The sequence below is a fragment of the Carassius auratus genome, chromosome 40, assembly GCF_003368295.1.
Source record: "Carassius auratus strain Wakin chromosome 40, ASM336829v1, whole genome shotgun sequence".
Classification (NCBI taxonomy): Eukaryota; Metazoa; Chordata; class Actinopteri; order Cypriniformes; family Cyprinidae; genus Carassius; species Carassius auratus.
This window is the reverse complement of record NC_039282.1, coordinates 2,530,517-2,552,537: the sequence shown is the minus strand read 5'-3', so window position 1 is coordinate 2,552,537 and position 22,021 is coordinate 2,530,517. Positions and strand designations below refer to the sequence as shown.

Below are 22,021 nucleotides of genomic sequence, written 5' to 3'. Positions count from 1 at the left end.
AATGCAAAAAAAAAAAAAATTCCTTATAGAGTCTGAGAACGTGACGTCAGCAACGCAATGCATTCTGGGACTTGGGGACACGGACGCTGCTGAATGTACTGTAGTGAATTGTTTTTTTTTGTTTGTTTTGTACAGCTAAACAATACTTTACAATGGTGAAAGCTTGTTGTGTAATTAACTGCCATACTCGCACTCACGACCGGCATGGAAAAAGAATTTCAAACGGAGTGCGATTTTTCAGCTTTCCCGCCTGGAAACAGCACTTTGGATCTCAGGTCTCCGAGTTAACAAAGCGGCGTCGGATGGCTTGGTTAGCGGCTGTAGGAAGGGAAACCATCACCTTCAACAATATTTCCCGACACAAGTTTGTCTGTTCACGCCATTTTCACAAAGGTAAGTTATAAACCTGTAGCTGTACATGTGTTCCTGTAGCTCAACTGGTAGAGCACTGCGCTAGCAAGCAAACAAGCGCAAGGTTTGGGGGTTCGATTCCCCGGGAACACATGATATATAAAAATTGATAGCCTGAATGCACTATAAGTCGCTTTGGATAAAAGCTGAATAACTACATAATTGTATCTTTTATTTTTAGGCAAACCAGCCTATGAAATGCTGGAGTCTGATCCTGACTGGGTGCCATCGTTGCATCTTGGACACGAAGAAGTGAGAGCAACGCACTCAGGGCGGTTTAACCGGAGTACAAGGAGCCTGCGAGCTGTCACAGGGGATCACGATTATCCTGCACCACTTCATGTAGCTGCAACAGCAGATGATGCCTCACTAATGGACGACACAGGCTCAAATAACAACTTTGCAGAACAGCAGGAATGCCATCTTTGTAGCTGCAGGAGTGATGTAATTAACCGTTTGTTGGAGGAGAACAGGAGACTGAAGGAAGAGCTCGCCCAGAAGAGAATGGATGAGGATTCTTTTAAAGATGATGATGCAAAGGTGAAGTACTACACTGGGCTTCCGTGTCTTGCGCTTCTGATGGGTGTGCTGACACAGCTTCTTCCCTGCCGGCCACAGACTGGCCAAAAACTCTCGCCTTTTCAAATGCTCCTTTCAACACTTATGCGCCTCAGGCTGAATCTCCCAATTCAGCACATCGCGTACCTCTTCTCTGTGGATCGAAAGACTGTGTCCACCACATTCAGAGAGACCATAGGTACAATGTTTAGACATCTCAAACCCTTGGTGCACTGGCCGGAGAGACATTGCTTACAGGCCACCATGCCACATCAGTTTGTAGAGGCTTTTGGCAATCGAGTAGCCGTTATTGTGGACTGCTTTGAAATTCGCATTAAAACAGCATCGAATCTCAAAGCTAGAGCACCGACATTTCCCCACCACAAACACCAGCACACCCTAAAGTATCTCATTGGCATTACACCACGAGGCTCTATCTCCTTCATCTCCCAAGGGTGGGGAGGTGATGTCAGTGACAAACATGTGACTGAGAATAGTGGCCTTCTTAATAAACTCTTACCTGGAGACTTGGTGTTGGCAGATCGTGGATGTGACATCAGAGAGAGTGTTGGACTCGTGTGTGCAGAAGTGAAAATACCTGAATTCACCAGAGGACACAGCCAGCTGGATGCAGAAGATGTGGAGGAAACACGGCGGATAGCTCACCTCAGGGAACATGTGGAGAAGGTGATTGGATGTGTACGCTCAAAGTACACCATACTGAATGGTATCGTACCCGTCAGCATGGTACTCCCATGTCAAGGTGAAGACACGACGTTCCTGGACAAGATAGTGACCGTATGCTGTGCCCTGACTAATATGTGCCCCAGCGTTGTCATGAAACCATAAACTATGGCTGTCAAATCATTTGATCACAATTAATCACATCCAAAAAAATCAGTTTGGGTTTATCAATATTTGTGTACTGTGTATATCTATGTGTATATATATATACACATGCATGTAGAAATAAGAAATATTAACGTGTATATACTGTATACACACACATGTAAATATGTACATGCATTTCCTGCATTATTAGTGTTATGCATAATACCACCTGTTACAATAATAAACAGCAAAATGTATCAATTTTGTATCGCTTTGTGCATCATAACACACAGAAGTAAATGTGTTACAGTAATGCATATAAAACAGGTAAAGAGGCAGTGTAAAACAAAAGATAATTAGGTAAACAAGTATCAAGACCACATGTAAGGCAATGAGTAAAAAATGTAATAGAAAAAAATTATTTAATTTATACGTTCAGTGCACTTGTAGAGCTAACACAAAAGGAGTAACGTGTAACAACAGTCTTAACCTTCAAGTATCAAGAACAGATAATGCGAGAAGTTAAAGTTAAATGGAAAAACAATTAAAGTTAGAGTTTCAGTGTAACTTGTGCAAATACAACCGGTGTTACATGTAATAGTATAAGCTTTAATTATCAAGAACATAAATAATGCAATAAGTGGAAAAAAAAGTAAATAGACAATTATTAATGCTAATTAATTCAAGACATTACAAATGCACAAAGTCATTACATTCATTTTTAGCAAAGTATAAATGTTACGTGTTATTTCCCTAACTACTTAAGCAAACGTTGATCACTCTACAAACAATACAAGACTATAATGCTATAATAAACAGAACAGATGAATTCATTGTTTATCTGGGTCTTCAGTCTATAGCCCCTTTCACACTGCACGTCGGACCCGCAATATTCCCGTAACATTGCCTGGTCGCCTTCTGTGTGAAAGCAACACACGTCCCGGAATTGATTACCGAATCGAACCCGGGTCGGGGACCTAGTAACATTGCGGTAATCGATCCGGAACGAGCGCTGTGTGAACAAAAGCCAGATCTAATTCCGTGTCGAAGTGATGAAGCGTTATCGCGCGACTCTTTTACCGGCTGTTTTGAAGGAAGATCAACATTCGTGACGAAAACATATGTGCAAACTGTAATAAAGCAGAGATCAGTTAGTTCCTCACTTTCCGCGCTGACGCAGAGATCGTTTGCTTGCTTCAGTTAAAGTATAACGTGCCAAGCGTTGTCGACTCGTACATTACACGTCACGCGCTGATGTCACGTGTCATTACGGGATCTTCAAGGGTTGTGTGTGAAAGCACGCACATATACCGGGTCATCACTGGCAGTGTGAAAGTGCCAAATCTAGCGACCAGGGAACAATTGCAGGAACACTTTACCCCTGTATTTGCCGGAATGGCAGTGTGAAAGGGGCTTATGATTAGCCCACACTGTAAAAAAATCCAACTTACATTTTGTTTTGCAAACTCAGTTTTTAAAGTTAATTCAACAATTTAACATTAAAAAAGTTGAGATAACACAGAAATGTAAGTTGAATAGGAATTTAGATCAATTTGTTACACCAAATTAATATTTCAAGTTAGGACAACAACTTTAAGTTGGTTATTAGTATTGCCAACAAAGGCTGATGAGCATGCGCAGTTCGAATGCTTTTTTAAACAACTCCATTTTATTTTCTCCTGTTTCATTTTCGAGTCACAAGCGGCCTCTGTTTATTCCTTTATTGTGATATTCCCTCATTCCGCTCTGGTAAGTGTAGCTATGTGTATCAATTCACGATATGATTTAAATGAAGTTTATTCACAATATGCGCTTTTGTACAACATAGGTGGCGGCAAGTTAGTCAGTTAAATTTTCCCGCCTGGGCTTATTGTTGCCTCAGGTCAGACGTCGCCTATTTTTTCTGCCTGACAGTGTAAATTAATCTCTCCGGTAGGTGCTGTTCTTTATATAATATTTATCATAAGAGTTGAAATGTGTTTGTTCAAAATGTGTGAAACTCAGAGAGAGTGTCAGCCACATAAACAAGTTAACAGCTTAAGTTATTTGTGGATTAATGAGATTGGAGTATTGGAGACGCGAACCGTTTAAAACGATTCAGTTCGATTTGGTGAACTGGTTCAAAAAGATCTGGTTACATCGAATGATTTGTTCGCGAACCGGATATCACAAACTCCTTTGTTTTGAATTCTCTCATAACAGACACAGAATAGAAGACAATGCTGAATAAAGTCATAGTTTTTGTTATGTTTGGACCAAAATGTATTTTCGATGCTTCAAAATATTCTAACTGACCCTCTGATGTCACATGGAATCTAAATCTAAAATATCTTAAACTGTGTTCTGAAGATAAATGGAGGTCTTACTAGTTTGGAACGAAATGAGTGTGAGTTATTAACATAACTATGATTTTTGGGTGAACTATCCCTTTAAGTTGTTATTTTATATTGTTCTCCAGCAATTAATTAATGTATCCCTGGTGGTAAAAATAAAATAAAATCGTATGTTGTTGCCAGAATAATTAGTTCTAACCTTATTTTGTGTGGTTTTTTTATTTTATTAGGTTGATGCAGTGCAAGATATGCAGATTTGAACACCCTGCCCAGGAGGTCCTTTTGAAACATGCCCAGTTGTGCCACTACCAGGGAAGAGACTGCCAACTACCCTGCCTCTACACAGATTGCACCTGCTCCTTTAAAACCACTGGTTGACGTCTTACCTTTTAAGATTACACAAGTGCTTATCTTCACGTGAGAGTCACTTAACATTGAATGATGGAATTGTGTGACTTTAAGGAAATTTGTAAAACACCCTATTACTCAAAACATATAGGGAGCCATTTTTTTTAAATCATGAAACTTTAAGGTGCCCTTTTAGCCAGTGTGGTTTTTGAAACACATCTGATTTCATCATCCAGTGGTCACAGAAGTCAAAATCATTGCAGCTTTTCCATTACAGACTTTAAAGCAAATATCATTATTCAAAATGCAGAACCAAAAGACAGCGAGCCACAAACTGTTGTTATGCACACACTTTTATCACCATTGCAGTTAATTTTATATTGCTTGTGATAGATATGAAGGACAGATATGGAAGCCAATACATGTTTGACTGGACCCGTTGTTATTTTTGCACATTATTTTGGACTTGAATTTTGTGATAGTTAATTTAATTGGGAAAGCATCAAATAAAAACTGTGTAGAAGTTTTTAATTTTGCAACACAAATGTGACAAATAAGCTCTTAACTTGAAAAAAACTTTCTATTGTAATTAATTTTATTGCGAATGAAATGACTTGATTTGGTTTGTGACAAAAAAAAATCATATTGATGAAATAAAAAATTGTGATTCTGTCCATTTAAAGATTTTTTTGAAGACCAATGTTGTACTGAGTAGCATTAAACAAATTAATTCCCTCATATTGGATTGGCAGTTTTGTGCTGAACTTTAAACTGCTTGAGTAAAACCTAAAGTTCTGAAGCTGCACTGTAAAAACCAAAAAAAAAAAAAGTTGAGAGCTCAAAAACCTTTTTGAAGTTTTTTCAACTTTTTTTTTTTTTTAAAGCAACTTCAAATATCAGGTTTTGTAAACAACTAATTGACCTTTAAGTTGAGTAAACTCAAAAATCTGTTGAAGCTGGTAGCCTCAATCATAAGTTGGGCCAACTTAAAATTTTAAGTCAACTAAACACAAAATTGAAAGTTTAACTAAAAGTTCACTTAACTTAATATATTATGTTGATTAAACATGCACAAAAGTTTGTACAACTAACGGACCTTTAAGTTGAGCAAACTCAAAAATCTGCTGAAGTTTGTTGCCTTCATTTTAAGTTGGCCCAACTTTTGGCCTCAGCTCTTATCTGACAATATCTGTCTTCAGGTTTGAGTTAACCAATGCAGTCTGAGCTGGAAAGAGAACTGACTGGTTAAAAACCTTAGACTCATGAGATGAATCAATGTAACACACTACTTCTGATGGTCAGAGCACTTTTTCCAGTCTTTAATGACTTCTGGTTTGCGTTCACACAGAAGGAGACCTGAGAATTTTCCGGTAACGTTTATTTTCCAGGACCAGTGTGCAGTGTGAAAGGGGCTTTAGTAGAACACCAGCCTTTAGATCTGAGGGTCCAGGGTTCAGATCCCTGTTTAGGCACATAAAGCATGTTTTTCATGCTCTGCGTGTTTACGTGAAATACCGCTAAGAGCTTCTTTGAGAGACGAGCTCTCAGGTTTGAATCCTGCCTACAATGAGTGTACTCCTCTGTCATGCCTTTGGTTGTCTCTTTGTACAAAAGGTTATTTTTGTTCAACTCAAATTGCCACACAAGATTTCCCTCAATGGGATACACAGGGAAATGCACATGGCCCTGTTGGGCTCCTTCTGTTGCTTGAGAGTGATCAGGGTGCTGATACTGTTTCTATTCAGCGAGTCAGTACACCTGTGCTCCTTACCCCCAGCGCAGAAGATCAGTGGCTCATCTGATGTCAACAGAAGATGAAGCTAATGTGATTTCTGTCCTCAGGTCTATGAGACTGCTCAGTCTCTGCCACCAGGATGTCACAGGCCTTTTTACTGATTAGTTATTTACACTAATTTATGATATATCGGCCGATATTTGTCATTTTTCAAATAATAATTGTACAAATCATATCGGCCTTATATTGGCTATCAGCCCTCCCGCTTTCCAAGATTTTGGTATCGGCTGTCAGAAACACACACCGGTCGACCACTAATTCACCCTGATGCTCACTTCACAAACAAAGTGAACAGTTTCTCACTTGATCGGATTAGACTTGCACTTCAGAATACTGATTAGCTAACTTTTAAAACATATATTGACTTTCATTAACACATCTAACAAAACAGCTAGGAAGAATCAGAGAATGAATTTCCTCTTCAAATAAAACAAGACAATGGGAATACTTTCTGCACCCACACTCCACATCCAGCTCAAAACACTTCAAACACAATGCGTTGTCATTAGCTCCTCATCTATTAACTGGCTATACTTGCATCTCTGTTTATTTATTTTGTCATTCTGTTTAAATGTATTGCTAGGAATATCCTGTATTAAATATCCCTAAATGATAGTGATGCTGCAGCTGGCCCTGGATCAGTTCAGGGTACAGGTCTGTTTCTTTCTCCTTTGGTTTCCTCATTTTCTTTAATAAGCTGGAAAACTGGGTTGCAGAAAACATCCTAGGAACATTAAGACAAAGGATTAGTTTAGTGCCAGCACTGAATGTAGAATAATAATAATAATAATAATAATAATTTACCTCCTATGCATCTGAATTCCATCATCTTTGCGTTTTGAGAAACTATTGACCAGGGTATGTTTAGTAGTCTGAAATCGTGAGGTAGGCTAATGATTCAATCCTTTAGTTGTGATAATTAAGTTTAGAGATATTAGAAGGAAAGGCCCAGACATGATGGTAAAATTCTTAAACAAATACATATAAATACATAAGTTATATTTAAGTCCATTAAGATGTGTGCATTGAACAGATTCAGTAGTGCACATTTGTGTAATTAAATCTGTTTTTATTTGTTTCTTTGTAACGCTGTAATGTTATGGGCAGCATCTTGTGCTGTGGAGAGAAAGTGACTGGCAGTCAGTGAACGAACAGAACTTTCTTCCCAAATATTCCCGTTTCACACACACACACAGTTATAACGGACCTGCGGGGTTCAACATCAACTTTCCACCAATCACATTCCTCCTCTTAAGGCGCAACAGTTGTGGTGTTGAATCCAGAGCTGTGATTGGTGGACAGCAGTGAGTGCGCGCATGCGCAGGTTGTGTTGTCATTCCGCTGGACTCGCACTTCTTCTGACGGTCAGAGCTCTTTCTTCTGCCTTTAATGCACTTTAACATGTTTCTACATCTTCCGAGTACTAATCAGTTCTTAATGTTTACTCGTGTAGTTATGTTCTCTTGGTAATGAGCATGTTGATGATGTTTGAGGAACTTCTGGGAGTTTTTCTGTTTCGGTGATGTCGCCTTACTCAATACGTCAATAAATTATTACACACACACACACACACACACACACACACACACACACACACACACACACACACACACACACACACACACACACATATATATATATATATATACACTATGCATTAAATTAATTGAAACAGCGAGTTTTTATACATTTCTGTATTTATATTTAGCTTGTATTGATATTAAAATGATAAATTATATTAAAAGGTTTTAGAGCCCGGGGCAAGTTGTCACATTGGGGTAACTGTAGGAAGTCTATTCAGGACACTTCTTTTGACTAACACTATATACCACACCTCCAATCAGACTTCAGTCTGGATGAAAAGGTCTTAAAACAAAGTTATGCTTTATATTAATACAAGATTTAAGGTCTGTGAGCGGAATAAAACAATCTGCACTGAAAGACACGTTCAACAGTTTATCATTCCCCCTCCTTCACCTCATCCCAAACCTGTATTTGAGTGCTTTCTTCTGTTGACTTCCTAGTATTTTGGTCCTTACTGTGAGAGTAAAAGGCTACTGTTTGGTTCCCAGCATTCTCCAGAATATCTCCTATCGTCTTCAGCAGCTGAAAGAAACTGGTACAGGTTTGGATCAACATGAGGATGAGTAAATGATGACCAAATGTTCATGTTTGGGTGGACTAGATCCTCATTTTCATCAATCTAATGCTACTTCATTGATTCAACCCAAATGTGCTGATCATTTGTCGCTGGCTGTGTCTGCAGGGAGCACGGCGGTGTGATGGAGGAGCTGGAGGAGGACCTGACGTGTTCGGTGTGTTACTCTCTGTTCTCGGACCCGCGGGTGCTGCCCTGCTCACACACCTTCTGCAGGATCTGTCTGGAGCAGGTGCTGCAGGCCTCCGTCAGCGCCTCCGTCTGGCGTCCCCTGCGTCTGCCGCTCAAGTGTCCCAGCTGCCGCAGCGTGGTGGAGCTGCCCTCCAACGGTGTGGACGCGCTGCCGCTGAACGTCTGCCTGCGGGCCATCGTGGAGAAGTACCAGCGCGACCGCCGGCCCCCGACCTGCCCCGAGCACCCGCGCCAGCCGCTCAACGTCTACTGCGTCCAGGACCGCCAGCTGATCTGCGGCTTCTGTCTGACCACCGGCCAGCACCAGGGCCACGCCATCGACGACCTGCAGACGGCCGTCCTGAAGGAGCGCGGGGCCCGGGGCCGGCTGACGGAGCGTCTGGAGGGCCAGCGCTGGGACGAGGTGCGCGGTCGGGCCGAACGCCTGGCTCAGGAGAGGGAGCGCAGCCGAGCACTGCTGCAGAGCGAGCGCCAGGCCGTGTCACGCTTCTTCCAGAGTCTTGACCTCATCCTGGCCCAGAAGGAGCAGCAGTGCATGCAGGCGGTGGAGCGGGCGGCCGAGCTGCTGGACAGGGCTTACGATCCGCTCGTGCAGCAGCTGAAGGACATGCAGGAGGAGCACACACAGCTGCTGTCCCTCAGCTCCAGCGTGGAGAGTGAGGAGTGTCCGCTGGAGTATCTGGAGCAGGTGCATCAGCTGAGTGAGCGAGTGAACGCTGTGATGCAGACGCCGCTGCCGGAGATACCCAGCATGCACCTGGCTCCTCGAGTGGAGAGCTTCCTCCAGGAGCACTGGAGTGACCTGACCATCACGGCTCTGAGAGACGCTCCTGTTCCAGACATCAGCTGGAGCTCTGCTGAAGGAGCAGGTCCCCGGCGAGGTCCTCCAGCTCCGGCGCTCCTCATCATCATCATCACGCTTCTCCTCACAGCTCTGTGTGTGGTGTCAGTGTGTGGAGCACCTCCAGCGCTCTCCGAGCTCACACAGATGCTGCATCAGATGGGGACAGCCCTCTTCTGTCTGCTGCAGAGCATCAGCACCTTTACCTCCAGTGTAGGAGAAGACATCTATCAGCATCTGCTCAGCTTTCTCAAAACACTGCACTAGTGCTACACGCTCAGGAAGATGCACATGTTCAGCCTTGGTTCAAACACACGCCGGATGCTGTAAAGCTTTGAGCATCAAACCATCAATAACATCACTGGACAGGGACAGCGTGTTTGAAAACCTCCGCCCTGAAGCTTTGTGATGCAGTCCTGGTCAGATCCAGCACAGCTGGCTTTAGATCCTCGACAGCGGTTCAGAGAACCAGTGACTTCACAAGAACACTTATTATATATCATGGTTTATAAAACAGCCTGTTAATAATAATGAGCAAGTGTGTAACTGCAGTACAAGGAAACTACATTACCCATGATGCCCTCTTCCCACAGACGGCACTGAGGCCTGAAATCACATACTTTTGAGTAGGTCATGCCTGTAGATACTGGGACCACACGGACTACATGAGATGTCAACACATTAGGGACCTACCTTTATCTTTACTGAGCTTTATATTATGTACTTTTCAAATTTTCTACTCTTTTGTACTACTACAAATGATTACTACTAAAACCCTGTTGCTAAACACACATTATATTTGCACTGCACTTACTGTATTAGAGCTTAATGCTGAGCATCTGTAGCTCTTTCAGAGTAACTCATTCCTGATGAATAAAGCTCTCAGAAACTCTTCCGGACTGATGCTTCCTTCAGACGTGAGGTGAAACATCATCGAGAGCTGATCGTGTTGTGGTTTAGACTCAAGAATCACAAAACTCACAACGCCACATTTAATGTTTATTTAAAACATTCATCTGCACATGATACTGTTCCATGTCATAGTTTGTGTGTAGTATAAAACTCATCTGATAAAAGCCCAGGAGTGACTGAGGCACACAGCCCATCAGGAGATGCTCAGGCCGTGGGGATCTCCCGCAGCACGATGCTCTTGGGGTTGATGGCCACGTTCTTGGTGGTGTTGTGTGTCTTGTAGATGCCGATCAGACGGTCAGCCATCTCAAACATGTTGTTCCTCAGGGAGATGATGATGAACTGAGCGTTCTTGGTTTGCTCCTGCAGAAACATGTCTGAATTAGCATAGCACTGTCTAACTGAACGTCTTAACCAGCATCTTTAACAATCAGTCTGTTACAAGACACACACCTCGTTCATCTCATATAACTGTGTGTTCATTTCAGGACTACACTGACTTCAGTTCTGTCTGGGTTCATGTAGGGACGGACGGAGTTAATCCAAACAAAGCTCTTTAAAGGTAACGGATTAACCGTGTGTAAATAGATGTACAGTGGAGATGTGAAATGTAAAGATCACGTTTACAAGACTGTTTTTTTTGTTCTGTGTGTGCTTGACTGTCACAGACGTGTGTAAAGCACAGTATTGTTCAGTAAAGCTGAACTGTTAGACAGATTTCCTGTGTGAAGTCTCCCTGGTTCAGGTTTCTGTGAGTGGTGCTGTGCGTGTGCTGTCTGGAGACCGTACGTACGTATATGTAGCAGGCCACGATGGAGACGTTCTTGAAGTCGAGGGCAGCGTCGATCTCGTCCATGAAGTAGAGCGGCGTGGGCTTGAAGTGATGCAGAGCAAACACCAGCGCCAGAGAGCTGAGCGTCTTCTCTCCTCCAGACAGGTTATAGATCTTCTTCCAGCTCTTCTTCGGAGGACGCACACTGGAGACACACAACACACTCGTACTGCTGTGCTGCACCTTACACAGTGATCAATCACACACACACACACACACCTGAACATGATGCCCTCGGAGAAGGGGTCCAGACTGTCCACCAGCTCCAGCTCGGCGTCTCCTCCTAGCGTCAGCATCTGGTAGTTCTCCTTCAGCTTGTTGGTGATGATGTTGAATCCAGCCATGAACTCGTGCAGCCTCTGCTTGCGCAGGTCCTCACAGCCTCTCTTGAAGGAGTCTCTCTGTGTGGTGATGTCATCGAGCTCGGCCACCCGCTGCAGATACAGCTCCTCCTGCACACACACACACACACACACACACACAGTCAGCCGGCTGACCCCGTCATCACCAGCGGACCGCAGCGGTGGATCTCAGGCACCTTCTTCTTGAACTCAGCGATGGCTCCCAGGTTGGGCTTCATGTTGGAGCAGCGGTCCTCCAGCAGAGCGATCTGGTTCTTGATGACGTCTGGATTGGAGATGTCTTCCAGCTGCTCTGGGCTCAGTGCAGGCAGCTCTTCTTCTGGAGCTCCATCGATGGGGTGCAGAGAGAGCCTGCTGGCCTAAAACACACAGGACTGACCGTGAGCGCAGACAGAAGACCGGGAGCACTCAAACACATCAGCACAGGATGCTCAGTACCTCTTTCTCCCAGTGTTTGATCTTGCTGTGGCACTCAGTGATGGCGGTGTCGATGTGCTCCACCTTCAGCCGCACGCTCAGAGACTCCTTCTGCAGCACGTGCTCCTGCTCCTGTAGAGCCTTGATCTGCTGCAGCACTCCTCGCTGCTGCTCCTGGAGCTCGGGCAGAGCCTCCTGCACAGAGACAGAGAGTCAGGTCAGTGTGTGCAGCGGCGGCTGACACACACACACACACACAGAGACAGAGAGAGAGAGAGTCAGTGTGTGCAGCGGCGGCTGACACACACACACACACACACACACACACACACACACACACACACACAGAGACAGAGAGAGAGAGAGTCAGTGTGTGCAGTGGCGGCTGACACACACACACACACACAGAGACAGAGAGAGAGAGAGTCAGTGTGTGCAGCGGCGGCTGACACACACACACACACACACACACACACAGAGACAGAGAGAGAGAGAGTCAGTGTGTGCAGTGGCGGCTGACACACACACACACACACACACACACACACACACACACAGAGACAGAGAGAGAGAGAGAGAGAGAGAGAGAGAGTCAGTGTCTGCAGCGGCGGCTGACACACACACACACACACACACACACACAGAGACAGAGAGAGAGAGAGTCAGTGTGTGCAGCGGCGGCTGACACACACACACACACACACACACACACACACACACACACACACACACACACAGAGACAGAGAGAGTCAGTGTGTGCAGTGGCGGCTGACACACACACACACACACACACACACACACACACACACACACACACAGACAGAGAGAGAGAGAGTCAGTGTGTGCAGTGGCGGCTGACACACACACACACACACACACACACACACACACACACACACACACAGAGACAGAGAGAGAGAGAGAGAGAGAGAGTCAGTGTGTGCAGCGGCGTCTGACACACACACACACACACACACACACCTCGGCCTGCTGGTACGTCTGCATGATCTCTCCTGCCGCCTCCTCCAGCTTCTTCAGCTGCTCCGTCAGCTCCTCCGTCAGCTTCTCATTCTCTGCCAGCTCCTTCTCCAGCTGACACACGCCGTCCTCAGACTTCTTCAGGTTACTAACACATCAGAGGACGACACACACTTCACAAACCGTTTTCAGAACAAGTCAAATAAAGGTGGAAGAGCTCTTGTCATCTCCCTCATCTATCTGAGGGTCTACACCCAGCTCGGTGTAGCCGTGACTCGAGCGGTCTAGAACACTGAGAGTGTGAGTGTTTGTGGTCACTGACCGTCCAGCAGTCTTGATGGCCACCTGGGCTTTGGTGATGGCTGAGGAGCACTCGTCCAGCTGAGAGTTGATCTGGTCCAGTTTGTCCTGCTGGTTCTTCAGCTTATGGCTGTTGATGTCCACGATGAGCGTGTGCAGCCTCTTCACCTCTGCCTCCACCTTTCCTGCTTTAGTGGACGCTGCCTCAAAGTCTTGACGAGAAACACACACCATTACTACATCAAGAGCCGCCCGATCGACCGGCCCACACATGAGACTGTGAAGCAGATGGAGAAACAGACCTTTCCTGTAGAGCTCCAGGCTCTTCTCCATCTGCTTCTGCTTGGCTTTATCAGGAGCAGCAGAGATGACCTTGGCCTCCAGGTCTTTGATCTGAGCCTTGAGATGAAGCTCCTGCTCGGCCAGGCTCTGGAACACACACACACAGTTAACAGCAGGCTCACACACTCACACACTCTCTCTCTCACACACACACACCTGGATGCTGGCGGTGTACTTCTCCAGTGTGTTCTTCATGTCTCTGAGCTCTCGTCTGGCTCTGAGCAGCTTCTCCTCCAGCTGGTGTTTCCTCTGCTGCCAGTCCTGCAACTGTGTCAGCTCTCGGTTCAGATCACGCTCCATCTTATCCAGCTGCACACAATCACACACAAAAAAGATTAAATTGCACATAGTAAGAGTTTTAACAGTGCTTGTGTGCAGGCAGCGTCTGCTGTGCTCCTCTGAAGTGATCATGTGACCTGACCTGCTCCTGAGTGACATCAGCGCAGACCGAGGAGCCCATCCTGCCCTTCATCACTCGTCCTCCTCCTCCAGTCATGGTACCTGCGGGTCATCCACACAAACACAGTACAGCCTCATGATCTCTCACTGCAGCTGAATCCAGTCAGAGTAATGTCACAACACTGCTGTTTTTGAAGAAGTGAATGTGAATCTGCATCTAGTGCCTGTGTGTTTGCTTCATCTCCAGAGCTGACTGCTTGCTTGACTCTGATTGGCTGAGACGTGTTCAAAGCTGTTGTAAATTACAAAGTAACATAGACCAACGCTACTTTGGCGTCATCGAAGGTTAACGCCCCTTTTTGGGGGAAAACAAACGGATTTCCTGATACAGAACTCGCTCCAGGGACCTTTTGTTTTTCATTGTTTCTGATGTGTACAGGCCTGTCAGACACAATTACACACAGATATTGTATAATAGTTATATTGTTTAGTCCTAGCCTGCGAATATTTCAAACTTTAAATCAGTTAACAGCCAAGGGAGCGTGCCTAATGAGAGCTAACGTTAATCACGTAGCTGCTAGCAGCTTCGTATTTCTAACTACAACAAATCTGTCAATGGCTTAAATCAAGTGAAATATGATCCAAGTAAACCACAGAGTCCTCTTGACGTGGTCTCATCGTCTAGTTTATCATACTGTGAGTGTGTTAATGACAAAAGTAGGCTTCTTGGTGATTCCACGAGATAATGGTAACGTTAGATGTCCATATTTGGCCACTGCGTGGGGTGATTAATCCAGTTTTCAACCCTTTCAAAGGGAAACCTCTGTAAACACTGTATCCAGTAGCTTCATTAAATACCTCTCACGGTCCTCGGCCGGCACAGAGAGTGTGTATGTTTCTGCCATTTTTGCTATCAAGAAATTAGAGCGAGTTCTGTATCAGGGGAATCCGTTTGTTTTCCCCCAAAAAGGGGCGTTAACATTCGATGACGCAAAAGTAGCGTTGGTCTATACAGCTTTGTTTACTTCTGTGTTGCTCGGCAACCGGTTTGTTGGAACCACAACTGTCTCTTACTGATGGTGAACCCAGAGACATGAGAAGTGAATTGATCAGGAACTAAGACGTACCGGCCTGCTCGATGATCTGCCCCTGCAGCGTGACCACCCTCCAGCGCTTGTCCTTCTGAAACGCCACCCGTGTGGCCTGCTCCAGGTCTCCAGCCACCAGCGTGTCCCTGAGAGCGAAGTAGAAGGCGGGCCGCACGCTCTCGTCCTTCACACGCACCATGTCAAACAGACGAGGGATGTTCTCCGGAGTGGAGATGGAGGCCATGCTCTGCTGCCACACGTTCATCTGACCGACAGCACAGAGAGCGTCAGCACTGGACACACGGGACCAGACGAGTCTCCTCAGGAGCTCCTGCACTCACCTTGTCCAGACCGATGAATGTGGCCACACCGATGTTCTGGCTCTTCAGGAACGTGACGCACCTCTGCGCCGTGTCGATGCTGTCCACTAAGATGTTATCCAGCGCGCCGCAGCTGGAGGAGATGGCGATGTCGTATTTCTCATCGATAGCTCCCAGATCCCCCTGTGGAGACAGCGCAGGAGAGTGAGCGCAGGGGCGTGAGCATGTGTGCTGCACAGAGAGTCTCTGTAGCTGGGTGAGTGTGAGGGACGCACCAGACGACCCAGGATGCCCGGGATCTTCCCCGAGCGCTTCTGCTGCATGAGGGCGTCCAGCACTTTGTTGCGGCTGCGGTTGGAGGACAGAGAGCTCTTGGCCTCAGCCACCTTCTGTCTCATGTCTCCCACCTGCAGCCGCTTCTGCTGGTCCTGCTGGGAGATCTGCTGCAGCTCGGCCTCGTCCTGCCACACACACACACACACACGGTCAGACACACACAGCTCCAGGACACACAGCAGGATCACACTCCTCTTCTGTATGCGGTCACCTTCTGGAGCTGCTGCTCAGTCTGTGGTATCCTGGTGTTGAGGTCTGTGATGGTGGCTCTCCTCTCTCTCAGCGTGTCCACCGTCTCCTGCAGAGCGTCTTTGGTCTGGTTGAGCTGGCTCACAGCGGTGTTGTGTTGACTCAGGTAGATGTCCAGCTCTGACTGAGCCACGTCCATCCGTGAGCGCGTCTGGTTCACCGTCTTACTCAGCTCCAGCAGCTCCTGCTCTTTCTTCTGCAGGAACACACACACACACACACACCACGAGTCAAGACTGAGCAGGAGCTACACCTCAACACTGCACTGCTCAGAGAAACTCACATCTGATTACTGGAAAATACCTGTATACAAACATATACCGATAAGATACAAAAGCATAAATAAAAGACTCTCTGACCTCTTTGTCGTCCTGCAGGCCGCTGGTCTCCTCCTTCAGACTCTCCATCACCTGAGCCAGCTTCTGCTCCTCCTGCAGCTTCTTCTTCTCCAGCTGCTCCTTCTGAGCAGACGTGTCAGTGATGATCTTCTGACTGCTGGCAGGAACACCTCTCAGCTCCTCCAGCTGCACACAACACACACCAGATCTCAGAGTCCAGCCTCCGCTGCAGAGAGACCAGCTGACGGGACACTCACCTTCTCCTGCTCCTTCTGGAGCTGCTTCTGCTGTTTCTTGGCCTTGCTCTTGGTGTGTTTGAGCTTCTCCCGCACCTCCACGTCCTGCAGGTCCAGCTGGGTGAACTTCTCCTTCTGGCTCTCTATGAACTTGGTCAGCTTGCTCAGTTTCCTTCAGAGGAAAGACAAGCACACCACGATCACACAGGACTGTCCCAGCAGCAGAAGCCTGACTCAAGCTTTGAGAGGGATCTAAGCACTCACTTCTCCACTCCCTTCAGCTCCTCGTTCTTGCTCTTCATTTCTTCTGTCAGCTGGCTGCTTTTGTCACTCAGCTCCTTTGTGTCCTCCTGAATCTGCTGTTTCTCAGCTTCTCTGGCCGACACACGCTTCTGTAGGTCATGCCTGCAGGAACACAACTCAACATCGGTGATGGAGCAACAGCACAGGGCCTTCACTGCACACAGTGTGAAATCAGTAACTCAGAGATGTTCACAGGAGTGTGTGTGTCTTACACGTAGAACTGACAGAGCAGGTTCCTCTTCTTGAAGATGTCGTTCTCTAAGGTGAGGAACTCCACGGCTTTATTCTTCTCTCCCTCCAGAGCGCTCTTCTCCTTCTCCACCAGCTTCACTCGATTCAGCTGCACACACACACACAGTTACTACACTGGACACACTTCACCACAGAGTCAAGACGTCCACATGCTGTGTGAACTTAACACTTAACACTGCTGGTCTAAAACGGAGAGTGATGCAGGGATGTCCTCAGAATGAATTTAACGTGTGAATGATGAACTGTGATCGTTTCAGCCCAACAGGCATCAAGGAAGGACTCTTATCACTATTCAAGAAGCCGGACTGACCGACACCGCAGGCCTGGGACGCTGTCTAGTGATTCTGCGAGTGTTACTCTGTTGTTGTTGGAGCAGAGGTGAAAGGGTGAAGTGGTGTAAGATGTCAGCTGATGTCTGTGCTGTACCTTCTCTCCGCGCTGCTCGTTCAGCAGCTCCACTCGACGGCACAGGACACTGATGGGCTCTTTGAGACGGCAGGAGCCGATGATGTCCTCCAGGTACTCCAGCATGCCCTCATCGTGCTCCGTCTGTCCTCTGGGCTTCATCATGGCTATCTGCTCCACCTCGCCCTGAGGACGACACCACATCACTTACACACAATCATTACTGAGAACTGAGACGTCCAGCAGTCACTACAGGACAACCTCTCCTGTATATAAAGCACAACAACACTGGCAGAGAAAGAGTAGAGCTTCCCAGCGTTACAGGAAGTGTGAGATCAGCCGCTGAAGACACAACAGCAGCTCTCAGTGAACACTGATGAAGAAGTGAAGGAGGCTGGCTCCTGCCTCGCTCCAGCAGCACACACAATATTGGGCTGGCCTTGACTTTACACACCAATATCTACGTGCTGCTAAAGTGAGGAAGGCAGAATGGACAGATGCTGTTTATGAACTGTGTGCTACTGTCAGGTCTGAATTTGCGAGTCCCTGAAAACTCTAGAGCAGCAGGTGATGGTTTGCACCGTGCCTCCTGATGAAAAGCATGACGTGCTGCTGTAGAGGTCTGAGGAGGACTGAGTTCCCCAGCAGTGATGAAGCAGAGACAGAGCAGTACCTGCAGGATGAGGAAGCGGTTGTGGTCCAGGTCGATGCCGTGGCTCCGCAGCAGGGTGCCCACGTCTTTGAAGGTGGCTTTCTTGCCATTGATGTGATAGGAGGAGGAATTATCTTTGGCAGCCGTTCTGGACACGAAGAAAGAGCTGTTGGGAATGACCTCGTAGTCGTCTCCTTCCTGAACACAAGAGGACACACTTCAGCACTGGACATCAGGCACAGGTGCACTCTCATCCAACAACAACACAGTGTGTTAGTAAACACAGAGTCAGCACAGTACAGCTCCACGCACCTTGTCGATGATCTTCTGGAAGTGCACCTCCACAGAGCAGCTCTGGATGTCTGGATGAGCGTCAGAACTGTGGATCAGAACCGACAGCTTCTTGGAGCGGATCTTCTGAGCTCTGTATCCAAACACAAACAGCATGGAGTCGATCACGTTGGACTTGCCACTGCCGTTAGGACCGATGATGCAGGAGAAACGCTGATGAGAGAACAGTTCAGACACAACGTCATGCAAACAGGAACTCATTTCATGTACGTTTTCTTGCACTGGTGTCAAAATGACACAAGAAACATTTATTGTAGATATGACACAATCTTCAGAGAATGAATGCATGTTGTACGGTTAGAAACACAAGAGCCCAACAGGACTGTTCAATGAGGAGCAGATTCACTTCAGTTCATGAATGCATTGGCTCTGTCTTCATCTGAGATTCACTGCTGTGTTCAGTGATTAAACGACGTACACAGGCTATGAGCAACCGTATAAACAAACATTTTCTAAATTTAAATCTTGACCAAAATCTAAGGAAACGTCAGTTTTTAAAATTATGCATTATTTCTTATTTTAAAATCAACAGTCCACAAGAGGGCGCAATTAATATATATATATTTTCATTAATTCATTTTTCATCTAGTTGTTAAGGCAACATTTCCAATTTGTTAACTAAACTGCAACTACGTAAAGTGAAGGTATTAAAGCCTATAACAGCACACAGCTGAGTGTAACAGTACAGTAATAACTCATCTGAAGTACTCTCACTGCTGACGTGCATCAGAACTGAGCTCTGGAGCAGGAAGTGATGCTGATACCTTGTGGAAGGGGCCCAGGATCTGCTCTCCGGCGTAGGACTTGAAGTTTCTGTTGAGGATGTGTGTGATCATGAGGCGCGGGGCTCCGGGCTCAGAGCTCATGGAGGGAGGAGGAGGAGGAGGGATGCTGGACAAGATCTCCTCCAGACCACGCTCATCCAGCTCCACAGACACATCTACACACACACACACACGCTTCAGCATCAGACACCAGGAGAAACACACTGAAGACACAACTGAACCTCCAGGAAACACCATCAAACAGGACTAATACACTTGTGTTCAGACCAGAGCACTGCTGATCACGTGACACACACACACTCCCTCCGTCACTCATTGAACTCAGGATGAGATTCTCAGTGTTATTGTTAAAACTATGAGAATACTGTGTGGAGGCTAACGTATCCATCATTATAGTTTTAAATGATCACAGTTTAGCAGCTGAACTTTATCTGTGGCATGATTCACTTGTGTAAGTGTGTATTTTGTGTCATTATTATAAGAACAGACTGGAGCACTCTATTATTGCTTCATGTGAAGGTGTTTTGTCAATGGTAGTGCTGGCTAACTGGCTCAGTGACTCCTCTCCGTGTCAATCACAGCAGGCCTGGCCAGCTGACCAATCAGAGCAGAGCACGCTTGAGGAAGGGCGGGGTTTGCTCTGAACTTGCTTAGAACGAATCGTTTAGAAATCACTGGCAAATGATTTGAATATTAAAATGACAATGTTTTCTGACCTCCGATGCATTTAAACCTGTCATAGGGGACTCCAACACAATATTAGGACACTTTACAATACCCTCTGACCTGCTCTTTCAGCTTCATTCTGTGTGAGTCTCACTGCTAGCATTAAAGCGATCAGACTCTATTTCCAAAGGATTTGACATTACGAAAACAATGTACTGAAATAAATGTGCTTGTTTCTGTTTCACAAGCACTTTTATTAATTATAATTATAAATTAATTAAAAGGTGTAATGATGGGGCGCAATTTATATTAACTGAAATATGTATTTTAACTTGTTTTAACAAATGTTATTTGTTGTCAGATCAAATTAACAATGAGTTTTATTGCTTTTAAGAACATGAAATGTAATGAGATTGCAATAATGAGTCTCCCCTCCACACCAAACATGACCCAAAACAGAAATACAGATACTTCAACCATTACACCCATTATATACATATATGTGTGTGTGTGTGTGTGTGTAAAGGTTTTATCTAAGTTTTTCCTCTCACAATTGCAACTTTAAGAAATGTGATAAAAGCAACTTAAAAAAAATCATTTCAAAACATCAACACCCATTCACTGCCATTATAGAAGAGCCAGGACATGTTTTAATATAACTCTGATTGTATTCGTCTGACAGACAGAAGAAATCCACAGCTAGAGCTCGACTCCGAGATCACTCCTGTTTGTTAGGTTGAGTGAATGTTAAGTTACATCGGCAGGAAGCTGGCAGACTTCACTAAAGACAGCGAAACCGTGTAAAAGCAGTGCTGATGGAGCCGGTTCTCTCACCGTGCTGGCGGGCCGGAGAGCTGCTCCCTGCGGCGGCGGAGCTCACGGGTCTGCGGGCGGAGCTCTGCTCGTCGTCGGACTCATCCCGAGCCTCAGCCGCTCTCCTAGCGGCCGTCGAGCTCTTGGCTGTTCTCACAGGCATGATTCACGGCACCTGAAAGCACATCAGCCCGAGTCAGACACTGATGAGGCTCAGAGCTCCTCTTCACTCTCTGGTAATCCCCTAACTTTTAACTTACTTTAACTGCCACTTTTATTTTCCTCCATGTAGCTCTACGTCACTCTACAAAGACATTTTAGACACCGTTCTACCTCAGTAATCACAATATTACCTCAGGACTTCTTATGTACACCAGAATCTAAACACTGATTACCTTTATTGTACCTGTTACTTCCACTTATTTGTATATAATGCTCCGTCCATGTCTTTCTGTCTATGGGCACTGTAGTCACTCAAAAATATCAATGCTCTCCATGTACGTCTATGTCTTATGTCTTGTTATTGCCACTGTATGTCTGAGCCTCGTCACAAGCATTTCAATGCCCAGTTTTCCCCAGTTTTAACTATGCAAATGACAAATAAATGGCTCTTGACTAACATGAGGAGACACACAGCGGACAGCTGCAGCTCCTCAGCCGCGGTGAAGCGCTCCAGCACCGAGACACTCTTCAGCCCTCACAGGGTTAAACTCGGAGCTCAACTAAAGCAACTACTCACAACCCAGCTCGGATAAAACAGTGTCGTCAAACTTCACAAGCAGAGAGAAAGAGGAATACATCAACTTCAGTAATTATTAGAAACAAATGTGCTGGAGACGAATCAGCCGTCAGTTTAATAAAGCCGGGTTATTCCGTTTCTTCATTAACACAAACTGACTCTTCTCGATCCGCTGAAATGTCGTCCTTTACCTTCGATTCGGCGGTTTTCCGTCGATATTCCTCCGATATATGCGCGTTAAGAGAGTAAAACTAGAGTAAACAGAGGGTAAAACCGGTAAATATGCGCGCACCGCTTCCCCGATCTGAACTCTCACTCGTAAATGGCGCGTAAACCGAGCGCACGAACCCGAGTCCGTTGTGACCGCGCGGTGCTTGATGGGAGCGCGTGTCACGTGACCGGACAGTTTCCAATCGCATACTGCAGCACTGTGTTGTAATCGTAATAGTGCGAGTAGTGTGTTCATAGTGCGGAAGTA

At 45.9% G+C, this 22,021-nt stretch overlaps 3 protein-coding genes across 3 annotated transcripts; 2 read left to right on the top strand and 1 right to left on the bottom strand.

Annotated features, from left to right (window-relative positions):
* Positions 1-51: 51 nt before the first annotated feature.
* On the top strand, positions 52-2,057 carry LOC113058242 (uncharacterized). Its single transcript, XM_026225952.1, has 2 exons — positions 52-393; positions 593-2,057. Exons 1-2 carry the CDS (start codon positions 153-155, stop codon positions 1,816-1,818), a joined length of 1,467 nt encoding a protein of 488 aa, XP_026081737.1. The 5' UTR covers positions 52-152; the 3' UTR covers positions 1,819-2,057.
* A 5,496-nt stretch (positions 2,058-7,553) lies between these two features.
* Positions 7,554-10,359, top strand: trim59 (tripartite motif containing 59). Its single transcript, XM_026225953.1, has 2 exons — positions 7,554-7,640; positions 8,543-10,359. The coding sequence occupies exon 2, from the start codon at positions 8,559-8,561 to the stop codon at positions 9,732-9,734; it is 1,176 nt and encodes a 391-aa protein (XP_026081738.1). The 5' UTR covers positions 7,554-7,640; positions 8,543-8,558; the 3' UTR covers positions 9,735-10,359.
* Positions 10,360-10,448: 89 nt separating this feature from the next.
* Positions 10,449-21,890, bottom strand: smc4 (structural maintenance of chromosomes 4). The gene is made up of 24 exons (XM_026225950.1): positions 21,735-21,890; positions 20,826-20,979; positions 19,305-19,480; positions 18,502-18,693; positions 18,211-18,387; positions 17,559-17,723; positions 17,093-17,220; positions 16,842-16,982; positions 16,599-16,749; positions 16,363-16,527; positions 15,966-16,199; positions 15,694-15,879; positions 15,440-15,601; positions 15,138-15,363; positions 14,033-14,112; positions 13,768-13,920; positions 13,572-13,698; positions 13,292-13,481; positions 12,973-13,117; positions 12,012-12,185; positions 11,750-11,932; positions 11,431-11,663; positions 11,173-11,356; positions 10,449-10,742 (listed from the first exon to the last, which is right to left on the bottom strand). The coding sequence occupies exons 2-24, from the start codon at positions 20,965-20,967 to the stop codon at positions 10,584-10,586; spliced, it is 3,873 nt and encodes a 1,290-aa protein (XP_026081735.1). The 5' UTR covers positions 20,968-20,979; positions 21,735-21,890; the 3' UTR covers positions 10,449-10,583.
* Between the last annotated feature and the right edge of the window lie 131 nt (positions 21,891-22,021).